Source organism: Mauremys reevesii, linkage group 4 (genome assembly GCF_016161935.1).
Source record: "Mauremys reevesii isolate NIE-2019 linkage group 4, ASM1616193v1, whole genome shotgun sequence".
NCBI classification, from domain to species: Eukaryota; Metazoa; Chordata; order Testudines; family Geoemydidae; genus Mauremys; species Mauremys reevesii.
Window position 1 is genome coordinate 115,387,666 of NC_052626.1, and position 25,403 is coordinate 115,413,068.

Sequence of the window (25,403 nt, forward strand, 5' to 3'; positions counted from 1 at the left end):
GGGGCTGGGGGTCGTCGTGTGTGGTGCTTGGTGATAAAGGCAGACTCTGCTCCTTTCGAAAAGGAAACAGGGACTGTTGGATCCACAGGCTCTCCCCCTTCCCCTGGGTTCCCCAGCCCCACTGGTCCCTGCTGCTTCCCTTTAACCTGTTTGGCCGTGTGGCCTCTCTTCCATCCCTGCTGTGAAAAACCACAGGTTCTTCTGTTGCTGTTCTTATACCCGTGTGAGCTCTGCTCTAGCACCAATCTCTATTGTTTGACCTTGGGGGTGGGGGGGTTTCCCCTCCTTACCCACTCCCTGCCTTTTGATCCCATGGGCTCCTTTCTGCTTGTATTCCCCACTGCTTGATCTTGTGGGCTCTCAGTCTGTGATTCCCCACTGGATGATACTGCAAGCTTCCATTAGTCCCCTGACCCACAGGCTTCCCATCAATCCCCTGCTTCTTAACACCCTGGCTCCCCTCCTGTGTGACTTCCTGGATGCCTTCCCCCACCATCCCCTTGCACTGTCCCTGTCAACTGCCTTTCTCCCTGCTTCCTGCCTCTCTGAAGTGGCAGCTCACCATAGTAGTAAATGGCACTATCTTTCCAAACGTCAGCAGTGCCACCTTAATTGTAACATGCAATAATGGATTTAACTCATCTAAACAGAGTATGGAACTATAGCATAGCTCAATAAAATTGGTGCTGCACCACTGATTTCCCAAGAACTCTGGCCCTTGAAACTACTGAGAGGAAAGCAGAGGCTGAGCTATAATTCTGTGGAACACACTGAGACACCCCCTCGTCTGGCTTATGCAGCTTTTGGAGACCCTGGGAGTTGGCCAGAGTCAGCAGTAGATAAGTGATTCGCTTGGGACTACCTTCTCACCCCAGATTCAGGAGATAAGGGCCTTGCTGCCTGCCTAGCAGCAGATTGCTATGTTATAAAAATATATAACACCAATGCATGTGTTCTCGCTCCAGAAAAATCCAGCTGTCGCCATCTGCACCTTGGACTTTACTTCTTTAGCTTCCTACTACATGAGCTGATCTGACTGTCCTAAACTCTTGCCTAGTGCCCTGCTTGTTCCCTATTGAAGACTGTGGCGGGGGGGGCACTCCGTGCCTTTGTTAGCTCAGGATCACATGTTGCATCTGTCCCACTTCTTGTATGACAAGAGGGGCATCTCCAGAAAGCCAAGGCTGCTACTAGCTTGACATTTTTGGTCTCCAGCAAAACTGAGCTGTGAGCATTTCTGATTGGGATGGAGGGGGCAGAGGGAAGGGTTCTGCCTGGTTTACGAAGGAGCAGCATCTGCTGAAGGTTGGAGTAAGTTACCCAAGTCTAGCAGCTCAGCACTCTTTAACCTGTCAGCTCTGGCCTCCCACACATGGCAGGGTGGTGGTTGGTAGGTATTATAAAGAGAGAGATTCACAAGGCAGGGATTGGTCTCCTCCTCCTAAACATCCTTCCGCTTGGACTTTGTGCCAGCCATATGTCATGCTCACTGTGAGATAGGAGCAAGAGGGCCAGGTAGTGACTCAGAGGGATGGGGCCTGGAGGGACAGAAGGACCCTCCTCCACCAAGTCTGATTTTTAGGAAGAGTCTGAGCTCTCAGAAGAGGCTGTAACTTTCATAGACTTCCTCATTCTGACCCAATGGAACAAAACAGTGTTAGTCATCAACTCCTCTACCAGACACGACTGGATTGAGGCTGAACTTCCACAGCTGTTTAGAAAAAGAGTTTTGAACCTTGGATTTACCCTGCATCAGCAATACCCCCCCCCCCAATACATGCCCCTTCCATGCCCCCTCCTGAGTTACAGCCAATTAAGTTCCTGTTTCAGCACTTTCCCTCCTGGCTTCTTGCTATCTCAAAGCCCCCTCACCCAATCACTGTGGATTTGTGAAGAGATTTGTTCCAGGGGCATGTGGCTCTGTCCTGTCTATGAACAGGTGAAAGGTGAATGTGTTTAACTTATTTCTTTGGAATTTACTTTTTGGTTGATAAAGCTGCACCTATTATAAGTGTCTCTTGGGTGTATCTGGACCCATAATCTGGTCCCCTTTGGAGAGCCCTGCACAGGGGCGGCTCTAAGGATTTTGCCGCCCCAAGCACGGCAGGCAGGCTGCCTCCGGCGGTTTGCCTGCGGAGGGTCCGCTGGTCCCGCGGCTTTGGCAGACGCCTGTGGGAGGTCCTCTGAAGCTGCGGGACCAGCGGACCCTCCGCAGGCATGCCTGCAGGAGGTCCACCGAAGCCGCGGGACCAGGGGACCGTCCGCAGGCAAGCTGCCGGAGGCAGCCTGCCTGCTGCCCTCACGGCGTAGGCAGAGCGCTCCCCCCCCTGCGGCTTGCCGCCCCAAGCACGCGCTTGGCGTGCTGGGGCCTGGAGCCGCCCCTGGCCCTGCAGAGGGAGCTGTAGCTGCTGTTCCAGCCAGCTGAAAGCCTGAGGCCCCCAACCGTGACCTCTGTAAACAACAGATCCATTCACTTCCCATCTCATAAGAAAGGGAAACTGTTTCTTCAGGGAAGGGTTCAGCTTCAAGCAGGTTTGTTGAGAAGTTTGTTGGCCCAGACACAGTTCAGTCCTGGGAAATCTACACTATCTAGGAGCTATCACAGCCCAAGCTGTAACTTCAAAAGCAGTTTGCATCAAGTGTGTCAAGGAATGGGGCCCATTGGAGGAAAACTGAGATAAGGATTATCTCTCTGGCCCTCCCTGGTATGCATGATGTGTTTATGGTGGTATTGGCCCTGGGAAAATCATTGACAATGTCAACACAGTTTATTTGTTGCTCCAGTATTACACTGTAATCTACAAGCTTTTGCATTAAGAAGGTTCTTCAGGTATATCAGTGCAGATCACCTTGCCTAGACTGGTTTCGTAGAAACTGTTCACACTTTGCAGACCATTTGGGCCTGAAACTGTGCATATGTAGACTAATTTGTTGATCCAATAAGAAGCCTCTCTTGCCCGTCTTTAGCATAGTGTAACTTCCCCCTTCACTCACACACGAGGATCAGCTCGCTGACTTAATGGAGCTGGGTTGATTTTCACCATCTAAAGATCTGTTTCAGTGGTTTCTGGAACACACTTCTCTTTGCTGTTTGCGTGGCTGTACTCCTTTGCATGTCCACTCTCACACCTCTTTCCTCTTAAGCCTGGCTGTAAGTTAGCATGCGGATGCGCACACCCACCCACACAGTCTCTTTGCTTGAAGGGAAAGCTGCACCCACTTTGCTTTGCTCAACAGTATGAAAGGTCGGTCACCAGGTGTGCACTTGTTACTATAAATAAACGGCACACCGTTTAATTAACGACTTCAATTACAAATGGCAAGTCAAAGGTCCGTGCTGGAGGCAATTGTCTGGCTGGAAAGTGCTGTCCTTTGTGACGCAGGAAGCGCCAACAGGGCAGCTGTCAACCACTTTACTTTAAGGCTGATCTAGCCATTAGAAGGAACTCGGGTCAGCTCGACACTAAAAAGTTAAGTCAACCCAGCTATGTTGTCCAGAAGTGTGGAAAATCCACCTTCTTGAGCAATGTAGTTAAGCCGACCTAACCCCCGATGAGAGCAGCGCTAATTCTTCCATAGACCTAGCTACAGCCTCTCAGGGAGGTAGATTAACTACAGTGATGGGAGACTTCAGTGAGTGACTTCACTGAAGCGCTCCAGCAGCTATAGCATTTTAAGGGTAGACACAGCCTGCATGTAGTTTAACACTGAAGCATTTTGTGTTAGGATTAGTGATCCGAGATTACGAGGGTGGGAAGATAATATGGATAATTATGATTCTCTGCTGGGCACCATTATTAGCTTGTGAAGTAACAGTGCTTTGTCCTGTAGCCACATTTTAAACCAGGACAATTCCAGTTGGATATTGTCATCCACCTGCTAATTTATTGAAAAGGAAAGGAGGGTGAGATTTAGTGTGCTAAAGGAGGGGTGTGCATCCCTAGCAGTTCTCCCTCTGTGTGGGGGGGTGAGGGTGCTGCCCCACCTCCTGGCTTGAAGTGGTTTCCATCATACAGCAGTGGTTCTCAAACTTTTGTACTGGTGACCCCTTTCACATAGCAAGCCTCTGAGTGTGACCCCCTCCCCTTATAAATTAAAAACACTTTAAATATATTTAACACTATTATAAATGCTGGAGGCAAAGCAGGGTTTGGGGTGGAGGCTGACAGCTCGCAACCCCCCATGTAGTAACCTTACCACCCCCTGAGGGGTCCCAACCTCTAGTTTGAGAACCCCTGATCTACAGGATTTAGTGTGGTTCAGTGGCTCTCAGCACCCCTGTCCTCTTCTTGTCTTCGCACCTGGTGGCCTATCCTTTGAGGTGGGGGTTGCATAAGAGATGCAGGAGGAAACACCTGTGCTGAACTGTCTGGGTATGTATAGCATCACCTGCAGGGAGGAGGGTTTGCAGCATCTGGGTTTAACACCACACTTCCTTCTCTCTTGCAAGCAGAGATGATACTGTGTGTAGGAGTCAGCAGCATAGGACTGGCTGGTGAAAGGTCAGGGCAGCAGGGGGCTTGTCCCAAGCTATGAGGTGGAGTTAGAGCTTGCTTAGGTCAGCGGAATAGGGAAGCCTCCAGCCTCATCTCCTTCTCCAGCACTGCTGATGGGATGTGGAGAGCCGGAGCTGATTAGCTGTACAGCCCATTCGTCTCACACATTTTGGGCAAGGATGAGGGAGAGAGAGAACCTGAATATGCAGCTGTTACCCACAAATGCAGTGAGCTGATAGTTCTCCCATCTATTGTAATCAGAGCGAACACAGGGATGCCCCACAGTTTCATTAAGGGGGGTGGGGTGGGGTGGCTATGATTAAAATACTTAAAGGGCTGAAAGAACCAATTTATGTAAGAAGATGGAGAACTAGAGAGATTTGGTTGGATTCCAGAGAGAACTCTTGCTGGCTGGAGAGGGGGCACTCTATTAGGATCGGAATGGTATAAAGGCTTAGGAGGAAGTGAAACGGTTTTGGGTGGTCTGGGAGGGAGGGGTGTAGAAGTAAGAGTGATGAGCTGGAACTGAGCAAAGGAGAGTTTCAGCTGAAGGGCAGCCAGGATGTCCTTCCACTGAGATCCGTTTGAGCCTGGTGCAGCCTCCTAGGAGGGGGCGTGGTGAAAGCCTCATTGTTTGAGTTATTAAAAGTGGCTTAGCCAGAGCCCTGGAGAAGACATCACAGGGGATGACTCCGTGTTTGCCTCAAGGGCAGTGGGATTTGTTCCTCACCCTCATCTGATTTCTAGGATTGATCAGTCTCCAGAATCTTGGAAAGCTGAGGTTGGCCTAGGTTAAATGAGGGGTCTGGGCAGGAAACCCAGGGGGAAAAGAAACCCTGCATTGAATTGAATGACTGTGTGGCTGAAATCCATGTGACTGTTCTGTAAAAGGAGGAGAGAGTGTCCTCAGCCCTGCCCTGCAGCAGCAGCACTATGACTTAAAACCTGTTCTGCTTCAGTTTGCTCTCCCTCCACCTCTAGGCAGGCTGGGTGTGTGCTCAGCCCCTTTGGGGGACTAGCAACACTTTCCCCTGCAGGCTCTAGGGCTAGATAGATCCTGGCCCCACAGTGTTTGCACAGCAAGCAAAGCTAGCATGTTTACATACCAGCAGGTACCCAGCCCTGCCTCAGAAACCTGCCCCAGCTAGTGCTGCTTTGGAAGTGTGGTGGGGGTTTTACTATGGAGGGAGACAAGGTAGAGGGCTTGAAGGTCAGCTAGAAGATATGGGTCTATCAAAGCTTCCATAGAATAAGCCTGGCCATGCCAGAGACTGGGTTAAGAGCTATTGTGTAATCTCCTGTGTCTTTGAGAAGTCAGTAGGTATAGGATTAGAAGCATCCTGTTAGCAATTTTACTTGCAGAGCCTTTACCTGCCAGCCATGCCCTTGATTCCTTCTCATGACACCTGCCTGATCCCCTGCCAGGTGAAGAGAGTGGAGAACAAATCTGCAGTGCTGATGTCAGCCAGTCTGTGCTTATTCCAGGGAGGAATTAAGTCCCTGGTTGGGAACTCGGAAGAGGTGGTCTCTGTTCCGTGCTCTGCCACAGGCTTCCTGAATGAACTTGGGCAAGTCACTTAGTGCCTGAACCTCAGTTTCCCCATCTGGAAAATGGGGATAATAACCCTTCCATTGTCTGGCTTATCTGTTTGGAATCTGTGCTCTCTGCAGTGGGTCTGTCTCTTCCTGTATGTACAGCACCTAGCACAGTCTTGCTTGGGACCTCTAGGTACTACTATAATACAACACAAATAATAATACAAACTAGTTATAATACAAATAGCTAGTTTCTTTCAGTTGTCCCAGCAGACATTTGTCATCTCCGCAGTATGCCTGGTAGTGGGGAACATTGACTGCCTGCCGTGCCTCCACAGTGCGTGTGGAGCATGCTACTAACTGTGCAAGCTGTTACATTTTAACCTGGTGTATTTCATTTCTAACTTATTCCTGTGTCATTCCCACCAGCTTTGGATCTGTCCTGTCAGGACCTCGACCACTTCTATGATCACAATGTGTGGAGCCAGCAGGAGCCTGGTAATCATTTGTTCTGTCCACTGGATGAGCTGAGCCTCTACCTCCTCTGGTCCAGCTCAGACTTTAACCTCCTGTGGAGCAAAGACTGCAACCCGTTGAACCTCTCCGCACAGAGCCACCTGCACTGCACGCCAACGGGACTGCTTATCTCACCTTCCAGTGCCTGCAGGCTGGCGATGCCGGGAACTACACCTGCACGCTCTACCTGAACAGCCACAGAAACGCCTCCGTCACCATCAGGCTGACCATGGAAGGTAGGGCTGGGGGAAGTCATCCACAACTATAGCTGCAGAGCCAAGGTTAAAGACCTGGTTTGAAACACTGATGCCTCCTGCTGGCTGATGCAGGGAGTAACACTGCTGTGCTTCAGAAAAGGCTGCTTGACTGCTTATGCTACTTCTGGCTCATTTGACACACACACAAAGTGTCATACTCTGTGTCTCTGACACTCCATGAGTGTGTGTGTGGGAGGGGCGGGGGAAAATTGCAGGAATAGGTGCCCTTGTATAGGTAGCTTTGCTTTGACAGGAAATATTAAAACAATATTTGTAGTGTAATGTAATCCTACTCCCCCACTTCTGAGCGTCTGTTCACTGAATTTAAAAAGAAACCAGGGCAGTGGCAGGGACCAAAATACACCCTAAATGGAGGTGATAAAGAGCAAGTATACACAGTCACCTGACTACACACTAGTATGGCAACTTACTTGAGGGGGAAGCAAAGGCTGCGAGCCTCACGAGCGGTGCTTTGACAGAATGAAATAGCGAATGAGCAGCAACAGGAGAGTAAAGTGGTTTGCGACATAGATTTGATGAGGTGGAGCGGTACAAGGAAGCCATTACAGATGGCGTAAAATGCAGAGGAAAAGGCTCTTGCACCAGCTGTGAAGGGTCAAAAGCCTCAAGTCCCGTTGAAATGTTACTCTGGACTGCAGTGGGAGTTGAGTCAGGCACGGAAAGGAGGCTGCCGCTTCCAATAGGAAAAGCAGCAGCCATGAGGCGATAGGGCACAGTGCTGCCCACCCACTGCTCAGCTCCCAAGACATTGCCTCTTTTAGAGGGCGAGTAGCTCTTTGCCATGGGTCTGTACTAGTCCTTAGAGCTGGAGGGGAAATGGCAAACATGGGTGAAAGTCACTTGCTCTGTGTGGATCATTGACATTTCAGAAGTGACACGTTTTAACCACCTTTCACTAACAAAGGTGTAACATACTGCACGTGTGCACACACACAGCCGAGACACCTTAGTTGGCCGTTGGGAAACCTTCAACACAAGCCCCTATGCTTTGAGCTATAGGAGGAATTTTGTTAGCAAGTAGGAGGCTGTTCTAGTCATTGGGGACCAGTTGTCTGGGGGGCAACGCACACTACGCCAGTGTGTTACAGACTGACTGTATGGCTGGGCAGTTGGGGCATTTTGCATGTCTGTATTATGTGCAGTGTGGATCTGCTACTCATTTTACTAACCACGTGACCAATTTCTTCATTGGGGGTGCAGAAGTGACTGACTTTAGAGAGTGTTGTCAGAGGCACAAAGGAAGTCAGGAAAAAACAGATGTTGCTCTACTATAATATTAGGTGTTACTGAAGAGATTTGAGACTTATTTTTAAATGGATGCTGTCCCTTTAAAGAGTCTCTCTCCCAGCATTTCCTTCCTCTCCCATGTAGATCTGTGCAGTGTGCCTCCCGAAGTCCTTGTCCCATCAAGCAACCAGACTTTGGAGCCTGCCTTGGGAAGCCAGATAACACTGAACTGCACTGTGCGGCTGCCCTCTCAGCAGCACTGCAACCCTGTCCTGTACTGGATGAAAGATGGCCACTGGCTAGGCGATGAGAGCAGCCCATACGCCAGCAAGGACAAAGTCTGGTAAGGAGTCTGACCTATTGATAAATAGAAAGTGGCACTGAGGTGGCTACTGACAGGCAGGGCAAATTGTTTCAATCATTGCTTAAATAGCTGTCATGCACCCAGTGAGCCACTGTTCAGTGGGAGTTCTGGACTCACAATTAATAACAGAGTCTACACTGAGCAGTCCCCCAAATCCCAATGTTTCCTATTGATAAGCTCAACTTCACGAGTCCTGGACCCCAGTGTGCCAGTGCTCAAACCTCCAGCAAGACATGCTCTCAGCCAAAATGCCGATCCACATCACCTCCCTTTCTAGCCCTGGCTCCTCAGACCTCATCTGCAGCACCTCTGTTCTTCTAGGCGCACACACAGCTCTGCCAGGGCACTTGAGTCCTGACCAAGAACACCCCGTTAGTCTTGTCCACAGCTCCGACAATGCACCTGAGGGCAAGTCTGCAGCACAGCGCTACATTGGCGCAGCTGCAGCGCATCTGGTGAAGATGTGCTATGCCAATGGGAGAGCACTCTTCTGTCAGCATAATTACCCTTCCTTGGCGAGATGCGGAAATGCTGGTGTGGACAGTGCAGTCTTGATCTGCAACACCCTTGCCATTCCAGTCCTGGCCGTCCCTCTACATCTGAGGGCACGTCAGTCCTGACTCACACTTCCCATCCTGGGCCTCTTAAGGAAATATGCCAGTGATGTCAGATTTTTAGGTGGAGGTTGGGTACAATTGGGAAGTGGCCAAGATCACCCAACATCTATTAATTTGTGACTGACACAGGATTTGAACTCATGTTTCTGGAATATAAGCACAAGCACACTGTCCTATTTATCCTCTTTCTCTAAGGTATGTTCTAAAAATCATAATTCCACAGAGACACAGATAAACAACGAAGCACAGTGTGGGAAAAGCCCCACAAAGCATGTAGGCCAGCTGATGTTTCTGCCCATTTTATATTACGGCTCAGTGAACTAAACACAAGACTCTTTACAGCACAAATGAGGAGTCCAAGGGCTGCTGCATGCTCTGGCTCAGATTCTGATCTCTGTGCCACCAGAGTAAAGCAAAACTCCATTGAGTAGGATAGTAGAGTCATTGGGAGCAGAATCTGGCCCTGTGTATTTTCCCCTCAATTATAGAGGCACATCTGCTAGCTAACTTTTTGCTGCTCCACTGTAAAAGCCATAGCGCTTTCAGCAGCTCCCAACAGGTCTCCTTGCTTAACAGTAGTTAGCCTGAGCTTTGTGGTGTTTCACTTGCAAGAACTCTTTTCTACCAGAGCATGCAGGGCCGGCTCCAGGCACCAGCCCAGCAAGCAGGTGCCTGGGGTGGCCACGGGGAAGGGGCGGCACATCCGGCTCTTTGGTGGCAATTCAGCGGCGGGTCCCTCACTCCCTCTCAGAGCAAAGACCCTGCCGCCGAATTGCCGCCTAAGACTGAAGCAGCGGTGGCAGAGCTCCTGCAAATCGTGATCGTGGCTTATTTTTTTTTTTTTTTTTCTGCTGCTTGGGGCGGCAAAAACCCTGGAGCCGGCCCTGAGGACATGTTCCCTGCCCCCAGAGGGGCGCACTGGTTTGAGAGAGCTACAGACGCAAGACTAGCAGCACGTTGAACCCTGGGCCACTTCTACACTGCAGCCAAGTACATTATCCCTGTTGCCAGCAGGAGGTGCAGCTAGGAGGGGTGTGATGATGGCCAAGCATGAATGGAAAGTAGGGCCAGCAACTTACCCCATCTGAGGCAAGTCATCTGAAGTTCTTCCTTGTTGGAGGTCATTGTAAGGTGATCACTCGTGTGTGTGTGTGTGTGTGTGTGTGTGTGTGTGTGTGTGTGAGAGAGAGAGAGAGAGAGAGAGCACATTTATCCACCCCCTGTGTTGGCAATGGGGAGTCCAGCAAAGCAACTCCTACCTTTTTGAAGGCTTTCCTGCCACTGAAAGTTAGATTCTAATTATAGATTTAGGAACCTGACTTTAGGATGCTATTTTTGTAAATCTTGGCTTTGGTCTCAAAGTGCAAGGTGGATTCCTGCTGAACTGGACCCTGGCTTATGATTTATTGTGTGAAGGAACAAAAGGCTAACTCTAAAGTAAAGACATTCAAGTAGATCACAGAATCCTATCAGAGCTTAGAGGTAGACAGCACTATCCTTCTAACCAGTCCTTCTCCCTTTCCAGGCTGAATTGTTCCCTACAGTACAGCAGAATGACAAAACCAAGTTCCTGTAGATTACATGTAGATGACCTCTTAACTGGAAGCTCCTTGTTCTCTTCTGTCTCCTAGTTTAAATAGGAAACCATTTCCCTGAAAGTGTACCCTGTAGCACTGCACTGATGCTGGCCTCTTTCATCCCTCAGGATCAGTGATAACGGAACAGAGACGTTCATGTCCAGCCTTCTGGGGGTGAACCTGACAAGCGACGAGGACTACGGCGTGTTTGCCTGCTGGGTTAAGAATACCACAGCCACTTTCACACTACAGAGATCAGGTAGCTTTTTGGGCATTTACAGCATGCTGATAATGGTGCAGGGAAGGGGTTACTGTTCCATTTGTGGTGGTGGTCTACTGGATAAGGCCTTTCAACAAGGTTCGGCCAGTCTATGGAGGCTCTCCAGGTGGAAAGAGAATCTCACAAGTATTTCTGAGATGAGTTGAGAGTAGCTTGAATATCCTGACTAATACTTTCACAGTAACTAGCTCTAATATTGCAGACTGAGTGGGATATGCTGAGTGCCTCACAGGCTGTCCAGAGTAAAAAATGCCCCCCATAAAAATAAATTCCAGTGGAATCTAGAGAGATTTTGACCTCAGACACACAGATCATAGTTAGGGCTCCAGATTTGTCACGGTGGGAAGAACCTCTTGGATACTGTGATTTTCCTGTTTGTCTCAGACTTCTCTTTCTGGCCATGATTTTAATAAACTCACCCTGCAACGGTAGCTGCTGCGGCTGGGCCCTGCTCCACATCCTGGACATTTCAACCTGGCACATAGGGTTACAGTACTGCCCAGGTTTGGCCCAGCTGCCCCTCCATCATGCTGGGGGGCATCCAATCACTTCTGATAGAGTGGCATTGTAACTTGATATGGGGGGGGTGGGGTTGTCACAGAGCCAGGCCCAGCCCTGAAGGACATGAGCTGCTGTTGTAAGGTCAGTGTGGGGCTGGTTCACTCTCCAGCTCCCCCCACTCCAGACCCTCCTCCTTTGTTGCAGCATTTTTTACCCAAGTCACAAGCCCCATGATTTCTACTAAATTTACTATGCCTGCTCCATGATTTTTTTTTTATTTAAAAACTGTTATGACAACACTGCAGCCATAATCATAGTTCATAAACCCACTGTTGTGTTGAGCTCACACCATACCTGTTAAGAGGGAAGGATGGCCCTGGGATTGCTGCAGGGCTGAGGCTGACTAGTTCATGGGCAGCACTGGTGTACAGTGAAGAGGCTGTTGTCTTGGCAGTAATTAAATAACCAGAGCATGAAGAACATGACTTATGAGGAGAGGCTGAGGGAACTGGGATTGTTTAGTCTGCAGAAGAGAAGAATGAGGGGGGATTTGATAGCTGCTTTCAACTGCCTGAACGGGAGTTCCAAAGAGGATGGATCTAGACTGTTCTCAGTGGTACCTGATGACAGAACAAGGAGTAATGGTCTCAAGTTGCAGTGGGGGAGGTTTAGGTTGGATATTAGGAAAAACTTTTTCACTAGGAGGGTGGTGAAGCACTGGACTGGGTTCCCTAGGGAGGTGGTGGAATCTCCTTCCTTAGAGGTTTTTAAGGTCAGGCTTGACAAAGCCCTGGCTGGGATGATTTAGTTGGGTTTGGTCCTGCTTTGAGCAGGGGGTTGGACTAGATGACCTCCTGAGGTCCCTTCCAACCCTGAGATTCTATGATTCTAAGTAGACACGGTGCATGTTAACCCTTTCAGTGACCTGCTGAGGCAAGTCCTGAACTTACTGCCAAATTTTCTCAGCTATTGCTCTTTTGAAAGTAAACCCCTCCAGCAATGAGACACTATTGGCATAAGGGAGTGGGGACAAAGGGGTTTATTATGTAAAGATGCTCTCTCTCAGAATGCTGACAGAATATGGTGCCATCATATGGCACCATAAACTGAAGTGCTGGAGATGGGGCCGCCTCCAGGAGGCTAGTCACTTAGGTCAAGACTTCTTTGTTTTAAAGAACCATGAGAAGGAGTGGATGATGGGGAATCTCTGGATTCAGCCCAACTGAACAGTGTGTGTGTGTGTGTGTGTGTGTGTGTGTGTAAAAATATAAAATATGCGTAGATGCCCTAGTGAAGGGATTCATTAGTCCCATTCTGAAGAAGGAGAATTCAGCTCTGACACTATGGCTGAGTGTAGCCAGGAAGCACCAAATATCCCGGACCCGAAACCCTCTCCTTTGTTTCTAGGTTGCTGTCACAGTATTTGGGGGCCCCTTTAGATCACAGAGCCTACAGCACCTGATCTATGTGATCCTTCTTTAAGCTGATGCAGCTGAGCCATTCTTCACGCTAGTGGCTAGAGCTAGAAAAAAGCCCATTAGATCAGAGTCCATCCCTTGTACAGGCAGGACAGCATCCACAGGCAGACGCTGCAACTGTTTTACTAGGCTGTAATCTGACAACACACGTGGTTTTAGCTAAGAGCTTTGAGGCCAGTAACCTCTGCTCAGTCCTTCCCTCAGCAGACCCTAACCTACCCCACACTCCTCATTCTCCAAGGTATAAATGCCTTTAGTTCAAATGCTAAATGTACTGAAAATGCCCTTCCCTCTAATTGCAGAAGCTGCTGGACATGTGAGTGCAGTGCTGGCAGCCCTGTTCATCCTGGGGCTGCTGTTGCTCATGGCTGTGATCTATGTGAAGTGCCGCTTGAATATGCTGCTCTGGTACAGGAACCGTTACGGGGAGCTGGAGATCAATGGTAACCCTTAGGGCTTTTGTGAATCTGGCTTTCAGTGCGATTTGCACTTTGGGTTTGAGGGAAATGGGGAAAGACTCAGTGATCCAGACATTCCAGGCTTCTGCTGCTGCTTCTCTAAAGGCTTCATGAGAAAGGGATTGGAAAGCAGAAGTGAACTAGAATTCCCCCGGACCCAGGGGGTCTTCCTGCCTCCACCTGCCAACAAAGTGACTCCCACCCGAGGGCCAGGGTGCCTCCTCCTAGCTTGCCCAGGGTGCTCCATATAGCAGACTTTTTTTAGATAATCCCTAATGTGTCTGGATTGGGACTCCTTGTTCCACTAATAGAGTCTCTCTCCTCTTGGTTCAGTACGTTGTGAAGGGAGGCTACTCCTTATGCTGTTAAGGTTGAAGCTAGCTTCCTCTTAAAAGCTTGATTTGTCAGTCCACTCCACCAAAGCCAAACCAATCAACTTGAAACGTCCCATACCACATCTCATTTGGAGGCTCAGTTCTCCAAAAAAGTTTGCGGCAAATCACTCAGGGAGTTTAAAAAATGACATTCTTTGAGTGCTTGTTCATGTTGATTCCAATCAGGTGTGCATGTGCTGCGTGCACAGTCGGAAACTTTTTCCCTTAGCAGCTCCCGTTGGGTTGGCTATGGAGCCCCCTGGAGTGGTGCCCTCATGGTGCTCAATATATGACCCTGCCAACCTGACCTCCCTTCAGTTCCTTCTTATCGTCTGTGGTGGCGTTGGAACCGCGTTGCGCTTGCTTGCAAGTGTTTCCTTAGCTTAGTACCTAATCCTACCCGGTGTCTTGTTTTAGTAGTTAGTGTATTGCTGTTGTGGTTAGTGTAGAATTGGTGAGTGGGATCGTTCCTACCCCTCACCCCACCTTGGGCATCAGGGTATGCCTCAAGCCCAGGGGTTTAAGTCTTGCAGTGTATGCCAAAAGCCTATGCCTAATAGCGATCCCCATGACTCGTGCCTGAGGTGTCTAGGGGAGGTGCATTGGTCTGAGCGCTGCAAGATTTGTAAGGCTTTCAAGTCTAGAACTAGAAAGGAGCATGACTTCCATTTTAAACAGTTACTGATGGAAGCCGCACTCTGTCCAGCGGCACCTGACTGCCAAGGCCTGGGCCCGAGCTTGGTGCGGAGTGCCCTGGCGTCAGTCCGCGAATCGACAAGGAAGGACTCTGGCAAGAGAGACTCTTGGCACCGAAGATCTCCGGGACTGCAGCAAGGAGCAGACCCCCAGCACTGATCCACATCTCCAGTGCCCCACAAGCGCCATCAGAAGGCGGACAGAGGGCGCTCTCCTCACACAACTGTGAGACCACCACGGGGGGCTTTGCTGCCCCAGAGGAAGGACTCGGCTCCCAAGCAGCAAGAGCTCGTGCCATCAACTCCGGCACTGCAGACAGCACCGTTGAGCCCGGCGCTTAGTGACTCTCCAGCGGAGCAGTGCCTGGTGGAGGTGTTGGAGCACCTCCTCCACCCCAGACACTTGAGGCTGCTAAGGAGCTCATCGAAATAACTGCGCCTCAACCCCCACCCATTAGAGAGAAGCCTCTGGCACCACCTAGATGGGTGCTGTCTAGAGGCAAGCCTGCGATGATGAGGCTCTCCCGTCGCTGCACTGGCACCAATCACAGACACCCTTGCAGGGCCTGCTCCGGCACGTGGCACTGGAGCACAGCAGCTGTTCCCTGGCACCTGACACGTGGCACTGGCCTCAGTTGTGGGACAGCTGATGCTGATCCTCAACACGATCATTGCGGTACCGATCCCCGACCACCTCTTTACGGCACCAACTGCCAGCGCAGGGGTCGTAAACACTGCCGTGGTCGTCGCCCTTGGGATCTTCGGACTCAGAGGCCAACTCATATTACTCGAGGTGCAGTAGACATAGATCCGGTAAGTGTCAAAGAGACGTACAAGTGGCTTGGCAGCCGCAGTGGCCGCCTGCTGCACAATGGCCCTTCTGGACCTCCTGGGCTTACCATCAGGCCCAGGGTACCCCTTCGAGGGCTTGTAGGTTGGTAGCGTCGGGACATCACCCTTCCTGGTCACTGATGGATAGACCTGCCCCTAGGGTTAAAGAAGTGACCCTCTCCAGGCCGCCTTCTCATACTACACAGGAGTTGGCGGAACCGGCTCCAGAACCTCCCATAGCCCAGGCCACATCTGACTGGGTCGGACCAATGGAGAACTCCAGTGCAACCCAGGAACAACCCGGGCAGGTAGAGGGCCATGAGGACCCTGTACGCCCACTTGCTTCCTCATCATAATCACCTGATGAGGCAGTGGCAGGAGCGTCAGCTTCAGGTCCTCCGCCCATTGACCACAGGGTGCACCAGGACCTGCTTAGCCACATTTCCCATAACATGGGCCTACAGGCACAGGAAGTCGAGTCAGAGGAGCCAATGGTGGACAGTCTCACCCCAGAGGGTCCTTCCAGAGTAGCATTGCCTGTCATTAAAACTATCCATAACAATTATAATATCCTGTGGCAGACTCCAGACTCCATTCCGCTTACCGCCATGGGGGTGGAGAGGAAGTACTTTGTTCCCTCCTAGGAATATGAGTTTTTATTCTCCCACCCACACCCATACTCCCTGGTGGTCTCGGCAGTGAATGAGAAGGAGCGCCATGGGCAACAGGCACTAGCACCCAAGGCTAAGGAGGCCAAATGTATGGACCTCTTTGGTAGGAAAGTATATGCCTACAGTTGAGGATAGCCAATGAGTAGGCTATCCTGAGCAGGTATTACTTTAACTCTTGGGACTGTATGTCCAAGTACAAAGAGTTGCTTCCTGTGGAGTCAAAAGCGGAGTTCTCAGCTCTGGTCGAGGAGGGGAAAGCAGTGACCAGGACATCCCTACAGGCCTCCCTTGACTCAGCAGACCCGACGTCATGTACCATCTCCTCTGGGGTGGTCATGAGGAGAACTGCATGGCTCCAAGCTTCCAGGCTTCCCCCGAAAGTTCAACAGACCCTGCAGGACCTTCCCTTTGAGGGGCAGGGCTGTTTTCAGACCAGACAGACTTGAGGCTTCACAGCCTAAAAGACTCGAGGGCAAGGATGAAATCTCTGGGGATGCACACGCCTGCTACCCAAAGAGAGCCTTTCAAGCCTCAACTTCAGCAGCAACAGAGGCAATACCAGCCCTGCCCAAGGCAGGCTACATACTGCTGTAGGGGCAAGAACAATAGGCGTAGACCTTCTAACCCGCCCTCAGGCCAAGCCATTGTCAGGATCCAAACAAGGGTTTTGAAGGGACGCCCGAGGACAGCATACCCGCCACTATCCCAGATCCTTTCCCCTGCTTTCTGAACAGTCTATCCCACTTCTACCATATAACATCAGACTGCTGGGTTCTTCACATGGTAGAAGTGGGATATTCTCTCCAATTCTGCTTCTCCCTGTCCCTCTTCAGGGACCCTTCTAACAAAAAACTCCTTTTCCAGGAGGTGTAATCGCTCCTCACCATGGGGCAGTGGAGGAGGTTCCTCAGGAGCTACAGGGCAAGGAATTCTACTCCCACTATTTCCTAATCCCCAAGGGAAAGGAGGGTCTCGGACTCATCTTAGACCTGCAAAGACTCAACCAGTTCATGGTAAAGTTGAAGTTCTGCATGGTCTCCCTGAGCATGATGATCCCTTCCCTGGATCCGGGGGACTGTATGCCGCCCTCAACATGAAAGACGCGTACTTTCATAAAGCCATTTGGATGGCCCACAGATGTTTCCTGAGGTTTGTTATTGACCGCATACACTATCAGTTCATGGTGCCCCCATTCGATTTATCGACGGTCCCTCGGGTGTTCACCAAGTGAATGTTGGTGGTCACGGCTTTTCTCCACAAGAGGCAGGTACAGGCATATCCCTACCTCAACGACTGCCTGCTGCGGGGGTGCTCCAGGGAGCAGGTGGAGTCCCAGGTCCGGTTAGTAAGAGACACCTGCCAAAGGCTAGGACTCCTCCTCAACATGGACAAGTCAACGCTGTCACCAACCCAACAAATAGAATTCATTGGGGTGGTGCTGGACTTGGTTCAGGCAAGAGCCATACTACCAGAGTCCAGATTTCAGGCGCTGACAGGCATCATTCAGACTCTCAGGCAATACCCCACCACAACCGTGAGGACATGCCTCAATCTCTTGGCATGACTCGCCTCAGCTTATCACCCAGGTTGAGACAATTTGGACTCAATAACGGTGCCAGAGCAAGTCTTAGATGCCCTATGCTGGTGGTTGGACCCTCGCATGGTCTGCGAAGAAGTCCCATTCAGCGCCCCTCAATCATCCATGACCTTGGTAATGGATGCGTCAGTCCTGGGTTGGGGGGCCCAGCTAGGAGACCTGCAGACTCAGGGCAGGTGGTCGCAGCCCGAGATCCCGCTCCACATCAATATAAAGGAGCTCAGAGTGGTGAGACTAGCCTGCCAGACCTTCCAGACCGGAATACAGGGTCAGTGCGTGGTGGTGCTGACTGACACCACCACCATGTTTTACATAAACGAGCAGGGTGGAGCCTGCACCTCCCCTCTCTGTCGGGAGGCTGTCCAGCTGTGGGATTTTTGTATAGCCCACTCCATTCACCTAGAGGTGTCCTATCTCCCTGGAATATGGAATGAGCTTGCAGACCACCTCAGCAGGTTGTTCCGCAACCACGAGTGGTCCATCCGGCTGGAGTTATACATTCCATCTTCCAAAGGTGTGGGTTTCCCTGGGTAGACCTATTCACCACCAGAAGCAACATGAAGTGTCCAACATTTTGCTCTTTCCAAAAGTACAGTCCAGGCTCTATCTGGGACGCGTTCATGCTACCCTGGGGGGACCATCTAACGTATGCCTTCCTGCCGATACCACTCATCCACAAGGTACTTCTCAAGATTCGCAGAGACAAGACGGAGGTAATTCTGCTGGCCCCTGTGTGGCCATGCCAACATTGGTACACTACGCTTCTGGAACTGTATGTGGACACCCTGATCGCACTGCTGCTCCTCCCTGATCTGATCACACAGGACCATGGCTGCCTCCTTCACCTGGACCTCCAGTCCTTCCATCTCATGGCTTGGAAGCTTCATGGTTAAACCGAATGGCGTTCCAATGCACAGAATCGGTGAGGGAGGTGCTGCTTGGTAGCAGGAAACCTTCCATCAAGGCCACTTATCAAGCTAAGTGGAAAAGGTTCTTGTGCTGGTGTGAGCGCAGTTGTGTACCTCTACTTCAGGCCTCTATATCGTTCATCCTGGAGTATCTAATTGCATCTGAAGCAGCAAGGTTTGGCCGGATCATCCATAAGAGTCCACCTCATGGCCATCTCGCCGTTCCACCCAGGAGAGTTGGGACACTCGGTATTCGCCAACCCTATGGTGGACCGTTTTCTGAAAGACATGGAACGGCTATATCCACAGTCCTGACTGCTGGTACCTGCTTGGGATCTCAATCTGGTCCTTGCTAGGCTAATGGGGGCCTCCATTCGAACCACTGGCTACATGCTCCCCTCTGTATCTATCGTGGAAGGTGGCATTCCTGGTTGCCATCACATTAGCCAGGAGGGTGTCAGAGTTAAAAGTATCAGAGGGGTAGCCGTGTTAGTCTAACCTCCAACCCCCACTACACAGTCTTCCATAAGGGCAAAGTACAACTCAGGCCGCACCTGGCCTTCCTGCCCAAGGTGGTATCCCAATTCCACATTGGCCAAGACATGTTTCTGCCAGTCTTCTATCCCAAGCCACGTGCTACTGCACAGGAGCAAAGTCTTCACTCATTAGATATGCGGAGAGTGCTAGCATTCTACACTGAGCGCACAAAGCCTTTCAAACCAACTGTTTGTAGCAGTGGCAGACCGGATGAAGGGGCTTCCGGTCTTCTCACAACAGATTTCTTCCTGGATTACAGACAGCATCCGTACCTGCTACAACCTCGCCAAGGTCCCAGCCCTGGCTATTACGGCCCACTTGACATAAACTCAAGCCTCGTCCGCCGCTTTTCTGGCCCAGGTGCCCATCCAGGAGATCTGAAGAGCGGCAACCTGGTCTTTGGTGCACATGTTTACCACCCACTATGCCAGCATGCTGGAGAGCACGCAGCTTTCGGCAAGGTGGTGCTCCAGTCAGTGATTTCTTAACTCCGACCCCACCCCCCGGGGAGAGCTTGGGAGTCACCTGATTTGAAATTGACATGAACAAGCACTCAAAGAAGAAAAGATGGGTATTCACCTTCTTGTAACTGTTGTTCTTCGAGATGTGTTGTTCACGTCCATTCTAATACCCACCCTCCTTCCCCTCTGTCGGAGTAGCTGGTAAGAAGGAACTGAAGGGGGGTTGGGTTGGCAGGGCCACTCGACCCGACGGGAGCTGCTGAAGGGAAAAGCTTCTGATGACCGCGCATGCGGCGCGCACACACCTGATTGGAATCCCCTGTGATTTCTTTAAAAAGATACGTGTGAACTTAAGATGCTGTGTAAGTGATTCTGTGTTCCTAAAAAGATACAATGGCATTCACTGTATAGAGTTTCTGTATTCTTCTGAAAACCTGTACTATTTCTTTAACTCTTATGAAAGACACTTTTCATTGTTAGGCCTTGTCTACACACATCTGTACCAGTTTAGATAAACCAGTTCAACCCCTTCTGTAGATACTTATTTCAGTTTAGAAATGGCTGTTCTAGCATATCCTTACCTGAGTGCCCCCTTTGAGCATTGTGCAGTGCTGCCTCAGTTTCCCAGCTGCTCTTCCGTTGCTCTGCCCAGCCCTCCAGCACCTTCTGGATTGCAGAGATTTAGCCCTCTGGCTAGGTTACTTGCAGTTCTACCCCTTCCAGGGCACTCAAAATCCAAAGCAAGTCTGACACAACATAAAATTAACCTCTTCTCTGTTCCAGGAGATGTGCTAGATATCAATCTTCCCCAGTCTCTGGCCTTAGCCAGCCTTCTCTCTCACAGTGAGAGCCTAACATCTGTTCTCTCTGTCTGCTCCCCCAACTGCCCAGCCTCTTCCTTTTAAACCCTTCCCTGGAAGCCTGCTTCCTGCTCCAGGTGTCTCCATTTGGGCTGATTTGGCCTTTGATAGCCAATTTACCCCCTTCCTGCCTTCATACCCCATTGTAGGGTCCAGTTGTGGTTTAGATTGAATCTGTTCCCATTCAACTTTTGCCCCAGCTGAACTAAATTGGTTTAAGTAACACCTTAAATTAAATCAGTGCAACTCATCTTAAGGACAAAGCCTTTAGGATTATTGTCAAAGTGAAGCTGGTAAGTGATTCCGTAGCAGAAGTTATTACACAGGTTAGAAATCCTAGGAATTCCACTCTACAAAAACACCTAAACATTGGAAAGTTGGCAAATACATAAGTCACCTAGACATCCTTAACTCTGCCCCATTGTGCCATCAGAACACAGGTAACCTTTGCAGTCTGTCACAAAAGCTCAGTATGATTTTTTTTGTTTGTTTGCCGTCATTAATGAGATGTCCCTGAGTAATGGATGGATAAAGTGTTCTCCAAGTTTCTGGCTGTTGGTGTGGTGAGGCAGAGTTAAGATTGTTTGGGTGACCTTAATTCTGTATTATCCACTGTCTTGGCTAACTTTTTATTTGTGACTTTTTGTTATTTCTTTAAGACTGCAATACTCTTAAGGATTTTTTGCTCAAAATATATGATGGATTCTTTCAACATTAACTCAAATGATGGTTGTTTGCAAGGTTGCCATAGTCATATTTGGTCCCAGGATATGAGAGACAGACAAGGTAGGTGCAATGATGTCTTTTATTAGACCATCTTCTGTTGGTGGAAGGTACAAGCTTGTACCTTCCACCAACAGAAGATGGTCTAATAAAAGATATTACCTCACCTACCTTGTCTCTCTAATTATGGTGTCTTTTTAAAATATGGGAAAACTAGGAGTATGTGCCTGTGTATTTTATCTCCTATTTTTGCGTATTAAAAAATACATCAGTATAGAGATGGTGAGAACTGATGAAGACAGATACTTGGGACTATTGCCAGGGTTGCTGTGGGATTTGTATTACAGCTGCACCCACCATCTGCTTGGTGCACTTCAAAGCATCCAAAAAAACATGCGGTCTGCTAGCACAAACCAGTGGTAATAACAAGTACAGACCTCTTTGGGGAAAGAATTCGGATGAGGTCACCAGGACACTGGGGTGTAAGCTCAGGTCCCGCTCCAATTCCTGCCTTGCTCCTCTCAGGGGGACAGGGACATTTTAAAGTCCACCCCTGGAGCATTCTGGTCCATGTGGCTGTGATGTTGGGTTTCCTACATGGTGAGTTTTTCAGTGCCATTAAAAATCCTGGAAGTAGCACCATCTAGTTACACAGTAATTCATATGCAAGTTAACAGCCCCAAAGAGATTCCAGCCTGAGGTGTCAGAGCAATGCCTTCCCCAGTTGGGAAGCTTATAGGAAACTGGCTATCAGTGCTGAAAAACTGAGCTCTGTATCTGCCACACTGTAATGTTAAGTGTCTCTTTTACCATCACCATTCTCCCTTGCCCTGCTGGGCACTTTTCACAGATGGGAAGCTGTATGATGCGTATGTGTCTTACGCAAACTCCCCGGATGACAGGAAGTTTGTGAACTTCATTATGAAGCCGCAGCTGGAGAATCGTCATGGCTACAAACTCTTCCTGGATGATAAGACCATCCTGCCCAACTCAGGTATGGACCATCCCAGACGCTGCCAGGTTCAGGTTACATGGGAGGCAAATGGACATGCTCCCACTGTTGGAAAGTCAGCCTTGACCTTAGGTTAATGAACCTGCTGTTTAGGACCCAGGAAGCCTCACCCTGCACAGAAGGTCGGCTCTCTGGTGGGCCACTTCCTTTGCTCTCCCACACACCTTGCAGTCAAAGATTACAAACACTGACTGATTAAGAATGCCGTGATGTCAATAGCCGTGTGTTTTAGAGATGGGAAAAGAGAGGCACTGTAAGGTTGTGTTCCCTCCAGCGTCCCATAGCAATTCAGTGAGAGAGTTGGGGATGGAACCCAGGAGTCCTGACACCTGGTCCCCTGCTCTAATCACTGGAAAACACTTTCTTCAGCTCCGATAGTGTAACCTGCATCTGGGAGAAGAGCACTTTACTCTCTACGACAGGCTGGGTTATGAATTCAGCTGTTTGAGAGACTGTGGGTCTCTCTGTGAGGACACCCTGTTGCCCTCAGTTTGGGTTCGGATGCTAAGGCAGCCCATTCCTGGAGCAGGAGGAGGACTAGTGAAGTGCTGGTGACCCATTCTGGCTCTGCTTAGTCTTTGCCATGGCTGTGACTGTGAATCTCATTTCTATCCTACTCCCGTAGAGCCTTCAGCAGACCTGATTATGAACGTGAGCCGGTGCCGGCGCCTCATTGTGGTTCTCTCGTATGCATACCTGGAGCAAGACTGGTGCATCAACAACTTCAGGTAACTGGCTGGTCACTGAGCAGGGTTCTAGGCTGCTGCTTTGCTCCCCTAGTAGCACAGAGGTAGTTCTCACTAGATTGTCAGAGTGACTGCATGGCAAACTGCACCCTGTTCTTCTCCCCGCTCTGCAGTCTAGTCATGTTATTCTCCTCCACACTGCTGGGGTGCCCAGCAGTGGAGTTACTGAGAGCACAGGAGGGAGAGTCTCCCTGCTCTCAGTTCCTATGTCTGGTGCCACAGCAGCCTGTGGTGGCTGTGAGGAGCAATTGCAAGTAAGTCCTGCGGGGTGACCGAGAGCATGCTCAGTGCAGAGCAGTCAGCAACCAAACTCTAACCAGTCTCTACTGACTGCAATTTTTCACAGGCCAGATTTGGGTGTATTTTCCTAGGGGCAGCAAAAGGCACATCCTGAGCAGGGCCGCCCAGAGGATTCAGGGGGCCTGGGGCAGGGCCGGGTCTTCGGTGACAATTCAGCGGCGGGTCCCTCTCAGAGGGAAGGACCCGCCACTGAAGAATGAAGTGGTAGTGGTAGAGCAGCCTAAGTGCTGCCAATCGCAGCTCCCCCACCCCCTGCTGCTTGTGGCGCTTGTATTCACCAGGCGGTGTACCGAGGCTTTGGCAGCACTTCAGTGGTGGGTCCTTCACTCGCTCCGAGTCTTCCGCTGCACTGAAGGACCCGCCACCGAAGACCGAGAGCGAGTGAAGGGCCTGCCGCTGAAGTGCCGCTGAAAACCTGGAGCGGCTCACGGGACCCCTGTGGGGCCCGGGGCAAATTGCCCCACTTGCCCCCCCCCTCCCCCGGGCAGCCCTGATCCTGGGCACCATGGTGACCTCCTCCCCATCCCACCAAAGTTCAAGTCTCTTTTTCCAAAGCCAGAGATTCTGAATTAAACTATTGTAAGATTTACTTTTTTTAAAAAAAGGTTAAAAAAAAATCTTCCCATATCTTGTTTTCTGAAATGGTTCAACTTTTTAGCTCATACTTTCTAAAACATTTGCTAGCCACCTGGCATGGAAAATTCCAGTCCAAACTGCGAAGGTTTGCCAGTTATAAGCAAATGAATACAATCATATCATAGACAGTATTGGGCATCTTAACTACAGGCATGTCTTCCAGCTCCACCTATAATGTGGTTACAAGCCCTAAAAACCTTGCCTCTATTCTCCTTTCTCCAGCTTCCAAAGCAGTTAGCTCCCAAGCCAGTGCTCATTGATGCCAATGGGAGTCTTGCCATTGCTTTGCAGTTGGTCCGGGCAATGAAGAGATGGGTTAGCTGAACAGGCACGATTCATTGCACTCCTAACTCCCTGGAACGGTTGCCTTGTATTGCAGGGACGGTCTGTTGAGACTGTTGGAACTGTCCCAAAGACCCATCTTTGTCGCCTTTGAAAGCCAGTATCGGGAGATAGAGCATCTGGCCATTAACCTGCTGAAGCAGCACAAGAATGCTGTGACCTTACTGCTCTGGCGGGCTGGCTCAATGGTAAGCTGTGGGTGGGGTGGGAGTGGAAGGTTTCTCACAGTGCTGCTGAAAGGCTCTGGGTACCACTCTCCTTGACAAAGCAGCATTTCAGACTTTGCAAGAAGCACTGAAGTGTAGACGTGGTTCTCTGTGGTGGAGGGCCTGAGAAGCTCCCTCTTCTCACTGACCTCACAATGGTGTGTGCCAAGGCCACTCTTCTACTCCAGAGCTGGAGAAATGGAGTGCGATAGGCTGAGCGGGGTCTTCAAGATTTTCTCCACTAAATCCTTCTGGGGCACTTCACTGTCTTGCCTCTATACATCCCTCCTCTTGGCATCTGCTATGGCCACTCTAGCCCTATGACTGGGAAGGCAGGCTAACTCCAATCAGTTGTCCGTTCCTGAGCTGGCCACTAAGAGATGCTGCAGCCTCCCTTTCTGAAGGCAGTGAGCTCCACTTCGACCCTGCTTAGGTAGCAGAGAAACCAGAGATTCTCCCAAACCCACACAGACTGATTGCTACTGCAAGGAATGATAGGTGCTGAACTGTCAGGCCAAGCCTATTGCTCCTCAGGGCTAGTCTACGTTAGAAGTGCTACAGCATCGCAGCTGCACCGATGCAGCATATCTGGGGATGATGCTCTATGCCGACAGGCGAGAGCTCTCCTGTCGGTATAATCAAACCACCTCCATGAGAGGCGGTAGCTCTGTGGGCAGAAGAAGCTCTCCCGCTGACATAGCGCTGTCCAGGCCGGTGTAACTTACATCACTCAACAGGGTGGCTATTCACACTCTGAGCGATATGTTATACCGACATAAGTGGTAGTGTGTACAAGCCCTTAGGCAGCCCTGCTGGAAGGGTCCTGCAATATCAGAACTAGAGTGCAGTGGCCTTGAACAGCCTGCACTGCAGCTCTCCCCAACAGGCCTCTTGGCTGCTGCCCTGGGCTCCCTGCACAGAGCTCTCCTTGAGAAGCCCTCTGGCCACCGACACATTACTCACATTAATTGCTGGCTGGGGTTTTTCACAAAGAACAGTAAATCCTGTAATCCACATAATCCTCCCTTGCCTGGAAGCTCAGAGGCAAAGGAGCATGGAGTTTCCAGAAGTGCTGTAGCTCCAGGTAGTGACCCAGATGTCCACGTGGTGGCGCCATAACCTGAGAGATGACAATGGGCAGTAGGTTAAGCGCTGTCTCAGCATGCTACAGTGCTG

General features: G+C 50.3%; 1 protein-coding gene across 7 annotated transcripts in view; it reads left to right on the plus strand.

Annotated features, from left to right (window-relative positions):
- Positions 1-25,403, plus strand: part of SIGIRR (single Ig and TIR domain containing) — a 44,070-nt gene that overhangs the window by 9,933 nt on the left and 8,734 nt on the right. For 5 of the 7 annotated variants that reach the window (XM_039535691.1, XM_039535688.1, XM_039535690.1 and 2 more), the window contains 7 exons: positions 6,462-6,784; positions 8,198-8,396; positions 10,740-10,870; positions 13,173-13,313; positions 21,836-21,979; positions 22,623-22,725; positions 24,059-24,209. In XM_039535691.1, coding sequence (XP_039391625.1) covers positions 6,778-6,784; positions 8,198-8,396; positions 10,740-10,870; positions 13,173-13,313; positions 21,836-21,979; positions 22,623-22,725; positions 24,059-24,209 — 876 coding nt within the window. In that variant the 5' untranslated portion in view covers positions 6,462-6,777. Of the gene's footprint in view, positions 1-6,461; positions 6,785-8,197; positions 8,397-9,967; positions 10,124-10,739; positions 10,871-13,172; positions 13,314-21,835; positions 21,980-22,622; positions 22,726-24,058; positions 24,210-25,403 lie in introns of those variants that run through there. The other 2 variants (XM_039535694.1, XM_039535695.1) reach the window with 2 other exon arrangements.